Source organism: Scardinius erythrophthalmus (genome assembly GCF_964197995.2).
Source record: "Scardinius erythrophthalmus genome assembly, chromosome: 12".
NCBI classification, from domain to species: domain Eukaryota; kingdom Metazoa; phylum Chordata; class Actinopteri; order Cypriniformes; family Leuciscidae; genus Scardinius; species Scardinius erythrophthalmus.
The window spans coordinates 41,340,373-41,355,372 of NC_138232.1; the positions used below are offsets into that span (position 1 = coordinate 41,340,373).

Consider the following 15,000-nt stretch of genomic DNA (forward strand, 5'->3'; position numbering starts at 1 on the left):
CAGTCCCACCAAAATAAATAAATAAAAATAAACTTTATTTTAGAGTTCCACAGGATTGATAGTGTTCCATATATAATGCATGATAAGGTAAAATGCATGATTACAGCATAAACATACATGATGGGCTATACTTCAGTGGACTTTCCTATGATGCCTGTCCCTTGAACCTGTGAAGAACAAAGAGGAAATGAAAATATTAATAACCAGAATAATCCAAATCTCAAAGCAGCTGATAAATATCTATAAAACAGCTTGATTGTGTCAAAAATGGCAATGTTTTACAAAATTCACAATGCTGATATTTCAGGAATAAGAGCAAAGCAGATTAATATTGTAGTCCCGTACATTAGCGCATGGCTGGTCCCTGGTTTGGACTGGTTGGTTAGTGGGTTCAACGTTGCATTCCTGTTTTTTCGGGCCAATGACGGGCACCTGAGAGGGGGCGTGTTCACAGTCTCCACCAATCACAGACGGGCAGCTGTGGCCAGAACTACTGAAGCAGCTCACACTTTCTCCTGAGGACTCTGAACTCTCCACTGAAACACAACACATTAAAAAACGCAGTTAGAAATATATACCGCATACATATTTCAATATGTGCTCCTGAGTATTGATTTTTTTATTTGACAGAACATATACATCCTTTTCATTAAGTTCACGGCTCACAATATTAACGAGTTTGTAGCTCGGACAGCAGAGCGTTGGCGTTTGAAACACCAAGGTCATGGGTTTGATTCCCAGGGAAAACAAGAACTGATAAAACTGTAAATGTGTACCTTGAAATGCAATGTAAGTCGCTTAGTATAAAAGTGTCTGCCAAATGCATAAATGTAAATGACAAAAAATCTTGGTCAAGGGTTGCTGCGTGCAATCATTTTTTATTCCATTATCTGACGTGAATAAATAAATAAAACTTTTGGCCACTAGGAAGGAAGGATGGATGGATGGATGGATAGATGGACAGACAGACAGAGACAGAAGGATGGATGGATGAATGAACGAATGGGATGAAAGAAGGAAGGAAGGAAGGGTGGATGGATGGATGGATGGATGGGAAAAAGGAAGGAAGGATGGATGGAATTTTTAAGACCAAAATCTGTATTATGAAACAAGGTAAATTTTAAATTGCACTTCTAATGATCAAAATTTAAGACATTGCAAATCATATTTTGAGTGAACTACTTTCAGAACAGACATTGTGAAGTAGGACGTACCAAGTGCACTCTGGTTTCCACTCTCCTGGTCTAAATCATCTTCCTCCAGGATCCCTGAAGTCCCGTGTACGTACCGGACAACATCTCCACTGCCAGGACGGCCCACGGGAGACGGGGATCCCCACCCAGAGGAGGAGGACGAGTGGCTCCCAGAGGAGGACGTACAGCTGGTCGAGCCAACAGAGTTCATCCGGAGAACAGGAACACCTAGGATATTACACAGAGCTAAATAAGGCTAGTCAAAGCTAGGATATGGTCAGTGTTTAACTATAGGGGCTTTCGCACCAGTTAGTTTTAGGAACTAGCCGCCAGGTTGGTTCACTGAGAACTAATGGTTCCCCTAGGAACTTTTTCCTGGTTGCATTTGCACCGTCAGTAGGAACTCTGAAGTTTATGTTGTGACTTTTAATTTGACGGCGAGGTGGACCTTTATTTTGACGGCGCTGAGAACACCAGAGATGATCACACAGCGCTCGCATTCTCCGTGTTCATTAGTTTACGATCTGTCTTTAACAGTCCTGTCTAATACGTTATTAGATAGAACTGTTATACATAGACAGTACACAGTAATGAAAGTTGATGTCCAGTGTCACTAGCTGAGCAGAAATACATAAGTTAATCATGTTTCTCTTGGTCCCCTCAAAGTTGCGTTGGATTTTCTCCACAGCGTAAAGATTAAGATGCCCATCTATCACTGTTTTCCATGTTCGCAGAGTTCGTTTGTGGAGTAAATATATAGGCTATAATCTGTGTGTTTACAGCTTTTTTTTTTATGGCGGGTGCTGGTGTTTCACGTGCGTTCGGCCAATCAGCGTTCACTAAGGTCACGGATAGTTCCTGTAGTGCTGGTTTAGACCCGACTCTGAAGTAGGAGCTAAATTAGTTCCTCCAAAGAGTTCCTAGAACTAAAATCGTTCCTAGTTCCTGCGGTGCTAACGCGCCAAAAATCCGGGTACTTCCGCCAATAGTTCTAGGAACTGTGAATAGGTTCCTCCGGTGCGAAAGCCCCTAATGACTGGTGTTTCACCTCGTCCTGTCAGAGCACAGTTGATGGCTCGGTCGTTGATGGCCATCTCACTAGGCTGGATATCCATGAAGGGTTTATGTCCGATTCCCATGAACACCCTCTCCTGCATCCGGATCTCTGTGTGAAGATCAGCACAGATCCTCAGCGTTATGGGGTTATTAGGCTTGACATTAACTCTTTTTGTTCACCAGGCAGGGGCGGATCTAGAAAAATATTTATGGGGTGGCGAGAGGAGGGCAGGAATTTTTGAGGGGTGGCAACATATGGCAGACGTATATATACAGAATTTAATCACAGTTAAATTGATCATAACTTTTAATTCATTGCTGCCAACTGGGGTGGCAGCAGGGGTGGCAAGGCTTTCTTTTAGGGTGGCATTTGCCACCCTATGCCACCCCGGTAGATCCGCCCCTGTCACCAGTTACTGTGGCTAGTGGTTTTCCAAAGTTACCTGCCACACATTTTCACTGGTCACAATTTTGACATTGATACCATGAGGAAAAACTGCCATTTACAGTATATATTCTTAATATTATCTCATAATTTGGCAGGTTTATTAGGTTGCTGTCACTTTAAGATCTGATGCACGGATCCATTATACTGTCGGACATGCGTTTTCTTTCTCAACTGTTTACATTCATTTAAAACATAACTGACTGAATACTCGCGGGAATGAGTAAAATTATGCGCAATACGTGCAATCACTCACCGAAATTCAAGCCCTGTAACAACAACAATATTCATCCGGAGCAAATTTTGGTGAGTGTTAGTGTCAAGCCCTGGTAATTACTAATACATGGACCATCCCTGCTATAGTATTTTCATGTACCCATAGTAATCTCTCTTTCTCTCACTTCCTTACGAAGTTCCTGAAGGGTCACAGGGCTGGAGCCTATCCCAGTATCCCAGTAAACACACTGGACATGTGGCCAGTCCATCATACGGCTCTCACACACTCACTCAAACATCTATGGGATGTTTTTAACCCCCCAATTCACCTGATCTGCATGTCTTGGATTGTGGGGGAACTACAGCAGACTCGAACCATGGACCTTCTGAGCCACCATTCCTCCCTTATGTATTAATACAAGTTATGAAGTTATGGTTCAAATATAAAACTCACACACCGGCTTAAGCTAGTCCCAGACTAACATGCATGTTTGAGCTGTTTTAACTGAAAGTAACTTGCATTGTTTTGTCTCAAGATGCACACCAGCAATGTTTAATTTTTCAAAGGCATGTTTATAAAAGCGACTTAAATGTACTAACTGAACTAAGGTCTCAGTCTGCCTTAATCTAAACCCTGAACCAGGCCACAATGTTTTAAAGGTGGTATCAGTGATTTCAGGCCCAAAAATATTTTTATCACATTCATCTAATCTTTCCAAACGATCCGCTAGCTGCCCGCCCCATAAGCATACCCTCAAAAAAACGCATCTCTGTAGGTAGCCTAGGCTCTGAGATCTGCACACAAAAACAAATGGTTTAGCCAAACACTCAAAACCAAAACAAATAGTGTTCCAACCAATCACCGACAGGGGGAGGATGTTGTGAGGTTTTGTGCTCGTGCACGGCTGCACGCGAAGTCAGAGCTGAAGAAAAAGCTGGCTCAAAACCTCACAACACCCTCCCCCTGTCGGTGATTGGTTGGAACACTATTTGTTTTGGTTTTGAGTGTTTGGCTAAACCATTTGTTTTTGTGTGCAGATCTCAGAGCCTAGGCTGCCTACAGAGACGCGTTTTTTGACGGCATGCTTATGGGGCGGGCAGCTAGCGGATCGTTAGGAAAGATTAGATGAATGTGATAAAAATATTTTTGGGCCTGAAATCACTGATACCACCTTTAAGGTATAAATCATCTTAGTTTATTGCAATACCAAACAGCAGAAGGTTGCAACAAACCCCTTAAAGGAGAACTTGGTAACTTTTTTAACTTAATAAAACTGTCTAGAAATCATTTGGATGGTTAAACAACCTGTTCTGGTGATTCTGGTGACTTTCCCCGCTCCCCCCAGCGTTCCCAGGCGGAAAACCAACCTTGCAACTTGGGGACTAGCGTCCCGGCAAAATAGAAATTGGAAGTCTCGTGAGAAGCGGGAACAAGAACGAGAACGAGCGCGAAACACGAATCGCTTTATGGCAATTCAACATAAACACACACGCATGTATGATGTATTACCAGATTACCCACCTCGGTAGACAAAGCTCCACACGATTCAGTTGGCTTGCTCCGACCAAAACAAACGCACATGAGCAGCGGTAGAGAGGGGGAGGAGGCCGCCGCAAGTGAGTTTTTTACGACCGTGTTGTGACATATACGCCCCCCCACAGCTGTAGGGGGAGCTCGTGGGGAAAACATGCGACAACAAAAGGGAAAATCAGCAAAGAAGTGACTAGAGTTCGCTAGAGTTGCCGAGTTCTCCTTTAAGGTAAGAAAACCCTTGTTGATCATTTTTTTTAAATTACACTACACTAAAAGTTTAGGTTTAGAAATTAATATTTTTATTAAGCAAGGATGCATTAAATTGATTCAACACAGTAAATGCATTTATAATGTATAAAAATGTTCTATTCATAAAATAAATCCTGAAAAAAAAAAAGTCACGGCTTCCACAAAAATATGAAGCCGCACGACTGTTTTCAACATTGATAATAATCATAAACGTTTCTTAAGCAGCAAATCATCATACTATAATGATTTCTGAAGGATCACGTGACACTGAAGACCGGAGAAATGATGCTTAAAATTCAGCTTTGATAAATAAATTACGGTTTACAATATATTCAAATAGAAAACAGTTATTTTAATTTGCAATAATATTTCACAATATTACTGTTTATACTGTATTTTTGATCAAATAAATGCAGCCTTGGTGAGCAGTTAAGTACATTTGCAGGGAAATCTACAACACAAAATCCGTGAGCATTATCTGTTTATTTGATGAATTCTGTGATGTTTGGTGATTGTCAAGTCATGTCACCTTTATTTATATAGCAGCTTTACAGAGATAACAAGAAAATAATGCAACAAAGTTTGTTTCCAGAAGAAAATAGCGTCACAGTCCAGTAAGTTTAGTGATGGTTCATTTTTGTTGTAAAAAAGTTATTTATTTAGTTAATTTATATGTATATATCTGTTCAGGAGAAAACCGCAATGTCATTGTCCAGCTCAGTTCAGTTCTGATATAACGTTGTCAATGCAGGCAGATCAATAATATTGCTGAATATTAAATGTCCCCAAATAAGCAAGACAAAAGCCAAAGGTGACAGTGTCAAGGAACCAAAACTCAATCAGTTAAAGAATGGAGAAAGTCGCTCAGTTTTTTTCAATCGTTTAGTTTTCCTCTGGCCAACGAACGAACAGTATATGATTATGATTCCGGCAGCATTACAGGTCAGAAGTCAGACTGGATCAGAACATTCAGAATATTTATCTTTTAAATTGTCTAAAAAATTGACGACTTGATTTACAGTGAAACTGCTGAAAATGTTTCATTCATACGGTGTTGCATAATAGATTGATTTCTGCTTATCTTTATTCCCACACATCTACAGGGCAAACAATTCCAAGGAAAAATACAGATACAAAACATCTAAAGGACTATTATCAGGAAACGTGCTTCGGGGACCGAGGTAAGAGTCATGAGTAAATGCAGCTGTGTGTAGAGTAGGAGTTCAGCTTCATTTCTCTTCCTCACATTCCTCAATATACACGATCACTTCTCAGCAGTTCATGATGCCTGACACACCCAAGAACAATTTCATAATCATAAATATGAGGTAACGGGAATGTCAGTAATTGCACGTTGCACCAATGAGAATAAATCTTAAACACACATTAAATCAAGGTTTTACAGTATTTTAATCCTTCTGCGGATTTAAAACTCACTTTTAAATGGTTTAGATTTCCAGTAGTAATTTTTCAATGGATTGTGGGGAAATGAAAGAGTTCCCAGAGTAAGCAATCACATCTAATCACAGGTTAAAGATTTAATTAATAATTTGTCTTTACAATTAAGCAATGTAGCACAACCTGAATTCAAATAAAACAGAGTAATCTCAGATTACCTTTAAACTCTTCTTAATTTAATTCACACTGGTGCCTCATATCCACCATTCATGCTTACTGTCTCAAATACCAAAAAAAAATGTATTTGATAAATATATGCCATTATAATTGAATATATATAGTCTGAACTCATTGTTCTGCTCACCTCTGTTGTGAACGGCTTGTTCCCACAGGATCCTCTCCAGGTCTCTGGTCCAGTTTTCCTTCACTTCTCGACTCTGTGCTTGAAGTACGTACGTGTCCTGCGACTTCCTTCTCCGAAACCAGATCTCAAAGCACAGGCCGCTGTCACCAGAGTTATGGGTCATGCCGATGTCTGAGGTCTGAGAGAGGACGGAAGAGACGTCAAGGTCCGAGACACAAAGAGCTTGACCTGTTCAGGGACGGTTCGCGTGGTGGTTTACCTTGAAGGATTGTTTGTAGATGTACGTGTCATTCCCGATGTCAGTTCTGCGTGTCTTGCTGAAGAGTATGAGATCTTGGAAGAGAAAAATGTGACGGTAGCATTTCTTCTTCCTGAAGGTCAACAGGAACTCATCCTGACGGATCAGCTGGCCCTGTTCCTTCAGATTCACCTGCACAACATGAACAAATCAACACGACGTCAATCTCACACGCCTGATCAACGACGCTTTCGCATTACTGGAGCAAATCTGACCTCCAGATCGGGCCTACATTTATGCATTTATCAGACGCTTTCATTCAAATCGACTTACATTACATTCAAGGTATTTTTCGATGTCTATGATATTAAAGGGGTGTGCTCTTTTCATAAGATGTAAAATAAGTCTCTGATGTCCCCAGAGTATGTATGTGAAGTTTTAGCTCAAAATACCCCACAGATATTTTTATATAGCATGTTAAAATTGTCACTTTTTAAGGGTGAGCAGAAATGCACCATTTTTGTGTGTGTCCCTTTAAATGCAAATGAGCTGCTGCTCCCGGCACAGGGGGCGGAGCTTCAACAGCTTGTGTCGTGTCCTGAAAATTTCAAAACCTTTTTTGTTTGTTTAAATTTAGTTATGTTTAAATGGAGTTAACTATCTTCTAATCATTGATTAGCATATTCTGTCTTGATAATCTATAAATGTGTTCAGGGGGCGGGGTTTATGTAAATTTTAGGGTTAGTGATGTCACTAACCCGGGAGGAATGTGGTGTAGTCTCTACCAGCCGTTTGTTGTAGTCCTTAAAAAGCGATTTCTTTAAAAGCAAATATCTCCCTTTGCTTTGAACTTTGAGTGTTGTAACTTTGCAGATGTTGTTTATGCTCAAACATCAACATTACACACTAACTAAAGTTAGAAAAGTGAAATCATGATCAACCACCCCTTTAAAAAACATGATCAAGTTTGTATCGAGAGACTTCACTATAAACAATAGCGGTCAAAAGTTTGAAATAATTACGATTTTAAAAAGTTTTTAAAAGTCTCTGCTCACCAAGGCTGCATTTATTAGATCAAAAATACAGTAAAATATAATTTATTCCTGTGATGCAAAGCTGTTCATTTGAACTTTCTATTCATCCTGATTATCTGTTTCCAAAAACTGTTTTCAACATTGATAGTGCTGAAATACATTCTTAAAAGTTATTTGAAAAAAATTGAGCAGAAAATCATATCAGAATGATTTCTGAAGGATCATGTGACACTGAAGACTGGAGTAATAATGCTGAAAATTCAGCTTTTATCACAGGAATAAATTAGACTTTAAAGTATATTCACATAGAAAACAGCTATTTTTAACTCTTTCCCCGACATTGACAGAATTGTCCGGTAATTCAAATGTTCTCAGTTATACGGCAGGGGGCGCTATTACACATCTTCTAAAAGAGTAGTCTCCGGATCAAAACACAGGAGAAGAAGAAGCAGAAACAAGCGATAAAAGCATTGCTGACGCACATATAAAATAACAAAATCATCAAACATGAAACAGCATACAAATAAAAATTGAATGAAATGTTGAACCCATGAAGAGAAAACGACTGTGAAGCTTTGAGGTGTTGATGGACTCGATCGACTCCATCTGTGTTCTGATCATCGTTCTGAATCCCGTCCGGACGAAGTCTTTGACAAACACACGATTTTCTCAGTTTTTGTTCAAAATGTTGCTTTTTTTATGAAGCGTACACACATTCAAGCTTCAAGAATGCATGAAGCTAGAATAAAATCTTTTCTGTTGTTGTTTTATAAAGCAGAGGATCTGTTCTTTCTTTTGATATATTGCATGTTCAGATATCCATACAAAAAATATATATATATATTCTGGGGGCCATGAAAGTTTTGTGAAAATTATCAAAAATGCTGGCGGTGGCTTGCAACTTTTTATGAAACACTGGATGGGAAAGAGTTAATCTGTAACAGTTACTGTCTTTACTGTTTTGATCAAATGAATGCCAGAGATCTACTCGGAAAAAGTTACTTAAAACACAAATCACTTTGAGTGACAGAACTGTAATACTTGAGTGAATGTGTCACAGATGAGATGTCAGCGCCGTCTCTTTCACCTGCATGCGATCCGTTAAGCAGAATTTGGCAGACATTTCAAGCCATAAATTGAATACGATCATATTTTTGGCAAGTCTCTGCGATGAGGAAAGTGGCCTTCTAAAAAGAGTCTCAGATGACATAAGCGTACAGTAACTTCTCTCTGCGCTGATGTGCAGGTGGAGGGAGTCTAGGCCTGCTAGTTATCTTTTATCCTCTCTACCCACTGAGCGTCTCTTCTTTTTAAAGCCTGCGTCTGAAAATAAGTGCATGAAATATGAAGGAGTTTATCGTTCTAATTACAGACAGCGTGTGATGTGGGCAAAACTTGCGTTCACCTCACGCCTGACCTTCCTCTTTTACAAAAATACACTCTTTATTTTAGTCAACGTTTAGTTTACACACATTATATATTTGCCTTATTATGCAAAACAACAGATTATGATGAAATTAGGAATAATGTTTGCCTGTGCAAAATGCAAAGCTGTTTCTCAGATGTTTTAGTGGATTTAAGTATTGCTATTGTGGTTTATTACTGGCCAAAAGTATCAACGGTTACACTTTATTTTGATGGTCCACTTTAAATATTCTACTGACTATAAGTAACTTTGTAACTACATGTCAACTAACTCTCATTAGAGTATTTACACTGTTAGGTTAGGGTTAGTAGAACAAGTAGACAGTATAATGTCTATTGAGATGCATCAAAATAAAGTGATATTAAACAGACAGTCTACTAATACTCTAATGAGAGTTAGTTGACATATAGTTGCAAAGTTAGAATGTCTAAAGTGGACCATCAAAATAAAGTGTTCCTGAACTGACGCTCAAGTCTGTGTGATATTCTGGTCTCTAGATATGACTCGGGTCGCTTCTTCAGTGCAATGCATAGTCTTTTGTTCCAGTCACTAATCCTCAGTGTGTGCAACAGCAATAGTGACGCTTGTCATAACATGCTTTTCTGATTCTAGTGTAAACTAAAATGGATTTGGGGGTTTTCTGAGATGCTGTAATCTCATCTCTCTCACTCATGTTATTTTAGTATTATTTATATAGCTTTATAGTATTTATTAATATTTTAATTGAGCTTGTTTTTTTTTATATTAAACAGCTTTCATTTAGTAATACTGTTATGTGCTTTAATTCTTTTGGTCAGTTAATATTTCTATTTAGCTTGAACTTTATAAAGCTAAATTAATTGTTGTTTTAATATTTTTAGTATTTCAGCTTCAACTTATTTATTTCAGGTTTTTGCAACATATCTAATTTTCATTTTTTTTTTAAACTTTATTAAATATTTACACTACCGGTCAAATGTTTGAGGTCAGTACGTTTTTTATTTATTTATTATTTTATAAAGAAATTAATCGTTTTGTTCAGCAAGGTGTTACATGTATGATCTGTGTTTCCCCCCTTCATTGTGTTTTTGGTTCAGTCCTGTTTCCTAGTGTTAATTAGTCATGTCTATCACCTGTGCATTGTCAATAACCTCATTAGTTATCTTGTTAGTCCCTGTGTATTTATACCTCGTGTTCTCCTTCAGCCTTGGTCTATTACCGTCAATGTGAGAGTTTGGTGTTTCCCCTGAGAGTTTGGTTATTAAATGTTATTTCTATATATTCCATAAGCTTTGTCCTACACGTTACGTGACACAAGGGCGCATTAAATTGATCAAAAGTACACTCTATAAAAAAAAAAAAAGATTTTATTGGCATTGATGGTTCCATGAAAAAACTTTAACATCCATGGAATCTTTCCATTCCACAAAAGGTTCTTTATAGTGGAAAAAAGTTCTTTAGATTTTTAAAACACTTAGAAGGTTCTTTTAAGAACTGTTCGCTGAAAGATTCTTTCCAGGACCAAAACATGTTTCTTCTACGGCATCACCGTGAAAACCACCTTTAGGAACCTTAATTTTTAAGAGTGTAAAGACATTAATAATGTCACAAAGGATTTCTATGTTTCAAATGAATGCTGTTCTTTTGAACTTTCAAAGAATCCCAGAGATTGAAGCTGAAAATTCAGCTTTGATAACAGGAATAAATGACATTTTACAACATATGCACATAAAAAAACAGCTATTTTAAATTGTAATAATATTCCACAATATTACAGTTTTTACAGTCTTTCTGATCAAATAAATGCAGCCTTGGTGAGCAGAAGAGACTTCTTTCAAAAACCTTACTGACTACACGGTATAGCGTATTTTTTTTAATTACTTTAAAATTACTTTAAATTTAACTTTTTTATTAAATTTATTAAATAAATGTTTTATCAGTTTTATTTAAGAAAAATATCTCTGTGTGACTCACATCACAGTCCTGAATGTCGTCCATGGCGAGCAGATCGTTCCCGTGGCGCAGCTGGAACTGGACGATGTGGAGCGCGGTCTGGATCTCCTGCCGGTGTCGGGCCGCATGCGCACCGGACTCGGTCTCCCGCAGGAGCTCCTGAAGCAGAAGACTGTACTTACTGATGCGCTGCACGGGCTTCAGCAGGTACGAGGACAGATCCATCGCGTCGCACAACAGCTGCTGCTTCTGCTGTTAAACCAGACCATATCACTGTCATGAACAACAGCATCTCACACAACTCATCAATAATGGTCCGAAAGAGGACATTTATGTACATCAGTGTTATTGTAGTCTCACTGAGACACTATTATAGTGTTTACTAATAGTTTGAATTCGTTTTTATTTTTATATTTTCTGTTTTTAGTTAAAGTTTTAGTAATTTTGTTCATTTTTATAAGCCTTTGTGTCAAAAATGTCTAAATAGGTTATATACATTTTTATTTCAGGTTTACATATTTTAGTACATCAAGTTTGTTTTTTGCATGAGTTAAAAATTGTTAGGTTACGATATTATCATCAATAATGCTTTGACTTTTTTGCAAAGTCAACACCAAATCGGTAACACTTTATAATAACTGCATGCTAAGCATTAGTTAAGCATTACTGAACAGTTAATTCATCATTTATAAAGCATTAATAGACATTAATAAGCAGTTTATAAATACAGTTATAAATGCTTTATTCTTGATTTATAAGCATATCTATAATGTGTTTAATAATTGTATTTGCATACTTTATTAATGATCAATTTCTCATTTCTAAATGAAGTATTGCATTATTTACAAACCGGTTACATTATTTACCATTATTTACACACTAGGTGTTGTCATTGATTAATAATATCAGTTAGAAAGTGTAAGTAAATGTAGTAGATGCAGGTAGTTATAAAGCATTTAGTAGTGGTCAGTTCACTATTTTTGTGAGCTCATCTAAATTGAGGACTAGTTATGCCTTTTAAATCATTTATAAAGGAGATTCTTCTAAACAGAAAAAGGAAACAAACACAACACAGTGATACAGAACATACAAATGTTTAACAGCCTTTAAATCTCCTTTATAAACGCTTTACAAGGCATAACTAGTCCTAACTGTAGATGAGCTCACACAAATAGTTAACTGACCATTACTAAATGCTTTATAACTACCTGAATTACAGTAGAAATACATGTTAATAAAGCATTTATTAACACACTAAGTAACTATTACTATATGTCTGAATAATAATATGTATTTAAACAGTTTATTAATTACTTACACTTTCTAAGTGATCTTATGACCCACTGACAACTCCTAAAGAACTGCTTTGTAAATAATGCTATACTTCATTTAGAAATGATAAATTAATCATTAATAAAGTATGAAAATACAATTATTAAACAGATTATAGATATGCTTTAAAATCAAGAACAAAGCATTTATAACTGTATTTATAAACTGCTTATTAATGTCTATTTATGCTTTATAAATTACTAATTAACAGTTTACTATTGCTTAACTAATGATTAATAGCGTGAAGTTATTATAAAGTGTTACTCAAATATTTGTCATTATTATTTGTATCATAATTATCTGACATGTTAATTTTCCATGTTGAGTTTGGGTTATAGATGTGTCCTGTCTGGAAAAGTGCACATTTATTACGCAGATGGTGTATTCTGACATGTTTTTTTGCCCTAATCATATTTAATGCTTCTCATTCCAAGTACAATCACATTTCTGGCGAATGAAAGCTTCATCAGAATTTTTAGCAGAATGGCAGCAACATGTCTCAATGAGGCCTGTTCCAGTACGTATGGGCATTACTTTAGCTTTGATCAGATGTGTGAAAAATTGCATTACCATTATGGGAGTGTATAGTAAGATTATGAAAGAGTTTATGTGGTAATATCATATAAACTCTTTCATAATCTAACTGTAAACTTCCTATTATTGTGCAACAGAAAGGAGAACCTTCACATACACAGTGTAGTGCTTTAGAGACATACAAATGCTTACAAATCTTTAGTTTTTTAGTCATGGAATATTGAATTCATAGATTGATTTTATTGCATTTGTAATAAAGGGGTCATGAAATGAGAAATCAAATTTGCCTTGATCTTTTGAGAGGTCTGTGTACCTTCAAAACATACTTTTTTAGGATTACTGCACATACATGCGATATCTCAAAATGTGCATAAAAACAGGCGGATGGAAACATAGCGTCACTTTTTCTTACACTGCATACAAGCGTTTATATAGTAGACGCTTGTATACCTATATAGACCTTTATATATATAGAAGGACTCACCTTAAAGAACTCCTTCCCGTGATCGATGAGCATCCTCTCTGAGCGAGGCTTGTTCTTGCTGTATAATGCGTACAGGCCGAAGTTTTCTTTCTGAATTTGAGAGACGAAATGCATACAGGTGAAACTCAAAAAATTTGAATATCGTGCTAAAGTTATAATTTTGATGATTATGGCTTACAGCTTATGAAAAGTGTATTAGAATATTACATGAAATCAATCAAAACAGGATTTTAAACACAGAAATGTCGGCCCTCTGAAAAGTAGAATCATGCATATGTATATAGTTATATATACTAAATATATTAGTTTCACCTTTTAATTTGAATTGAACTGAAATACACAAACTTTTGCACGATATTCAAATTTTTCGAGTTTCACCTGCAGAATCAATGGTTTCACACAGTGGACTTTTTGCATGTTGTGGTAGATTTTTCCCTAAAACCTAACTATCTGGGTCTCGTCTACAAATCGACGCCCCCATTCAATAACAGTCACCTAACTAACCTGTTCCCCTAAACTAGCTTACTTCCTAAACTAGCTTCCTTCCTAAACTAGCTTCCTTAACTAGCTTCCTAAACTAGCTTCCTAAACCTGCTTCCTAAACTAGCTTCCTAAACTAGCTTCCTTAACTAGCTTCTTAAACTAGCTTCCTAAACTAGCTTCCTAAACTAGCTTCCTTAACTAGCTTCCTAAACTAGCTTCCTAAACTAGCTTCCTTAACTAGCTTCCTAAACTAGCTTCCTAAACTAGCTTCCTAAACCTGCTTCCTAAACTAGCTTCCTAAACTAGCTTCCTAAATTAGCTTTCTTAACTAGCTTCCTAAACTAGCTTCCTAAACTAGCTTCCTAAACAAGCTTCCTTAGCTTCCTAAACTAGCTTCCTTAACTAGCTTCCTAAACTAGCTTTCTTAACTAGCTTCCTAAACTAGCTTCCTAAACAACTAGCTTCCTAAACTAGCTTCCTTAACTATCTTCCTTAACTAGCTTCCTAAACTAGCTTCCTTAACTAGCTTCCTAAACTAGCTTCCTAAACCTGCTTCCTAAACTAGCTTCTTAAACTAGCTTCCTTAACTAGCTTCCTAAACTAGCTTCTTAAACTAGCTTCCTAAACAAGCTTCCTTAACTAGCTTCCTAAACTAGCTTCCTAAACTAGCTTCCTAAATTAGCTTTCTTAACTAGCTTCCTAAACTAGCTTCCCAAACTAGCTTCCTAAACAAGCTTCCTTAGCTTCCTAAACTAGCTTCCTAAATTAGCTTTCTTAACTAGCTTCCCAAACTAGCTTCCTAAACAAGCTTCCTTAGCTTCCTAAACTAGCTTCCTTAACTAGCTTCCTTAACTAGCTTTCTTAACTAGCTTCCTAAACTAGCTTCCTAAACAACTAGCTTCCTAAACTAGCTTCCTTAACTAGCTTCCTAAACTAGCTTCCTAAACTAGCTTCCTAAACTAGCTTCCTTAACCTGCTTCCTATACTAGCTTCCTGCGCAGGAATAATCGACAAAACAGACTCATATAAACAGACTCAATAATAGTCACCTAACTAACTTGTTCCCCTAAACTAGCTTCCTT

The 15,000-nt window shown here is 37.1% G+C and overlaps 1 protein-coding gene across 3 annotated transcripts in view; it reads right to left on the reverse strand.

Moving 5' to 3' along the window:
• quob (quattro b) overlaps positions 1-15,000 on the reverse strand; it is a 48,475-nt gene that overhangs the window by 189 nt on the left and 33,286 nt on the right. For 2 of the 3 annotated variants that reach the window (XM_081380149.1, XM_081380148.1), the window contains exons 16-23: positions 13,436-13,525; positions 11,107-11,337; positions 6,715-6,885; positions 6,456-6,633; positions 2,242-2,358; positions 1,215-1,421; positions 346-536; positions 1-167 (exon numbers count right to left, since the gene is read on the reverse strand). The exon at positions 1-167 is cut by the window's left edge and continues 189 nt beyond it. In XM_081380149.1, the coding sequence (XP_081236275.1) occupies positions 126-167; positions 346-536; positions 1,215-1,421; positions 2,242-2,358; positions 6,456-6,633; positions 6,715-6,885; positions 11,107-11,337; positions 13,436-13,525 (1,227 nt within the window). In that variant the 3' untranslated portion in view covers positions 1-125. The remainder of the gene's footprint in view (positions 168-345; positions 537-1,214; positions 1,422-2,241; positions 2,359-6,455; positions 6,634-6,714; positions 6,886-11,106; positions 11,338-13,435; positions 13,526-15,000) is intronic. The other variant, XM_081380150.1, reaches the window with a different exon arrangement.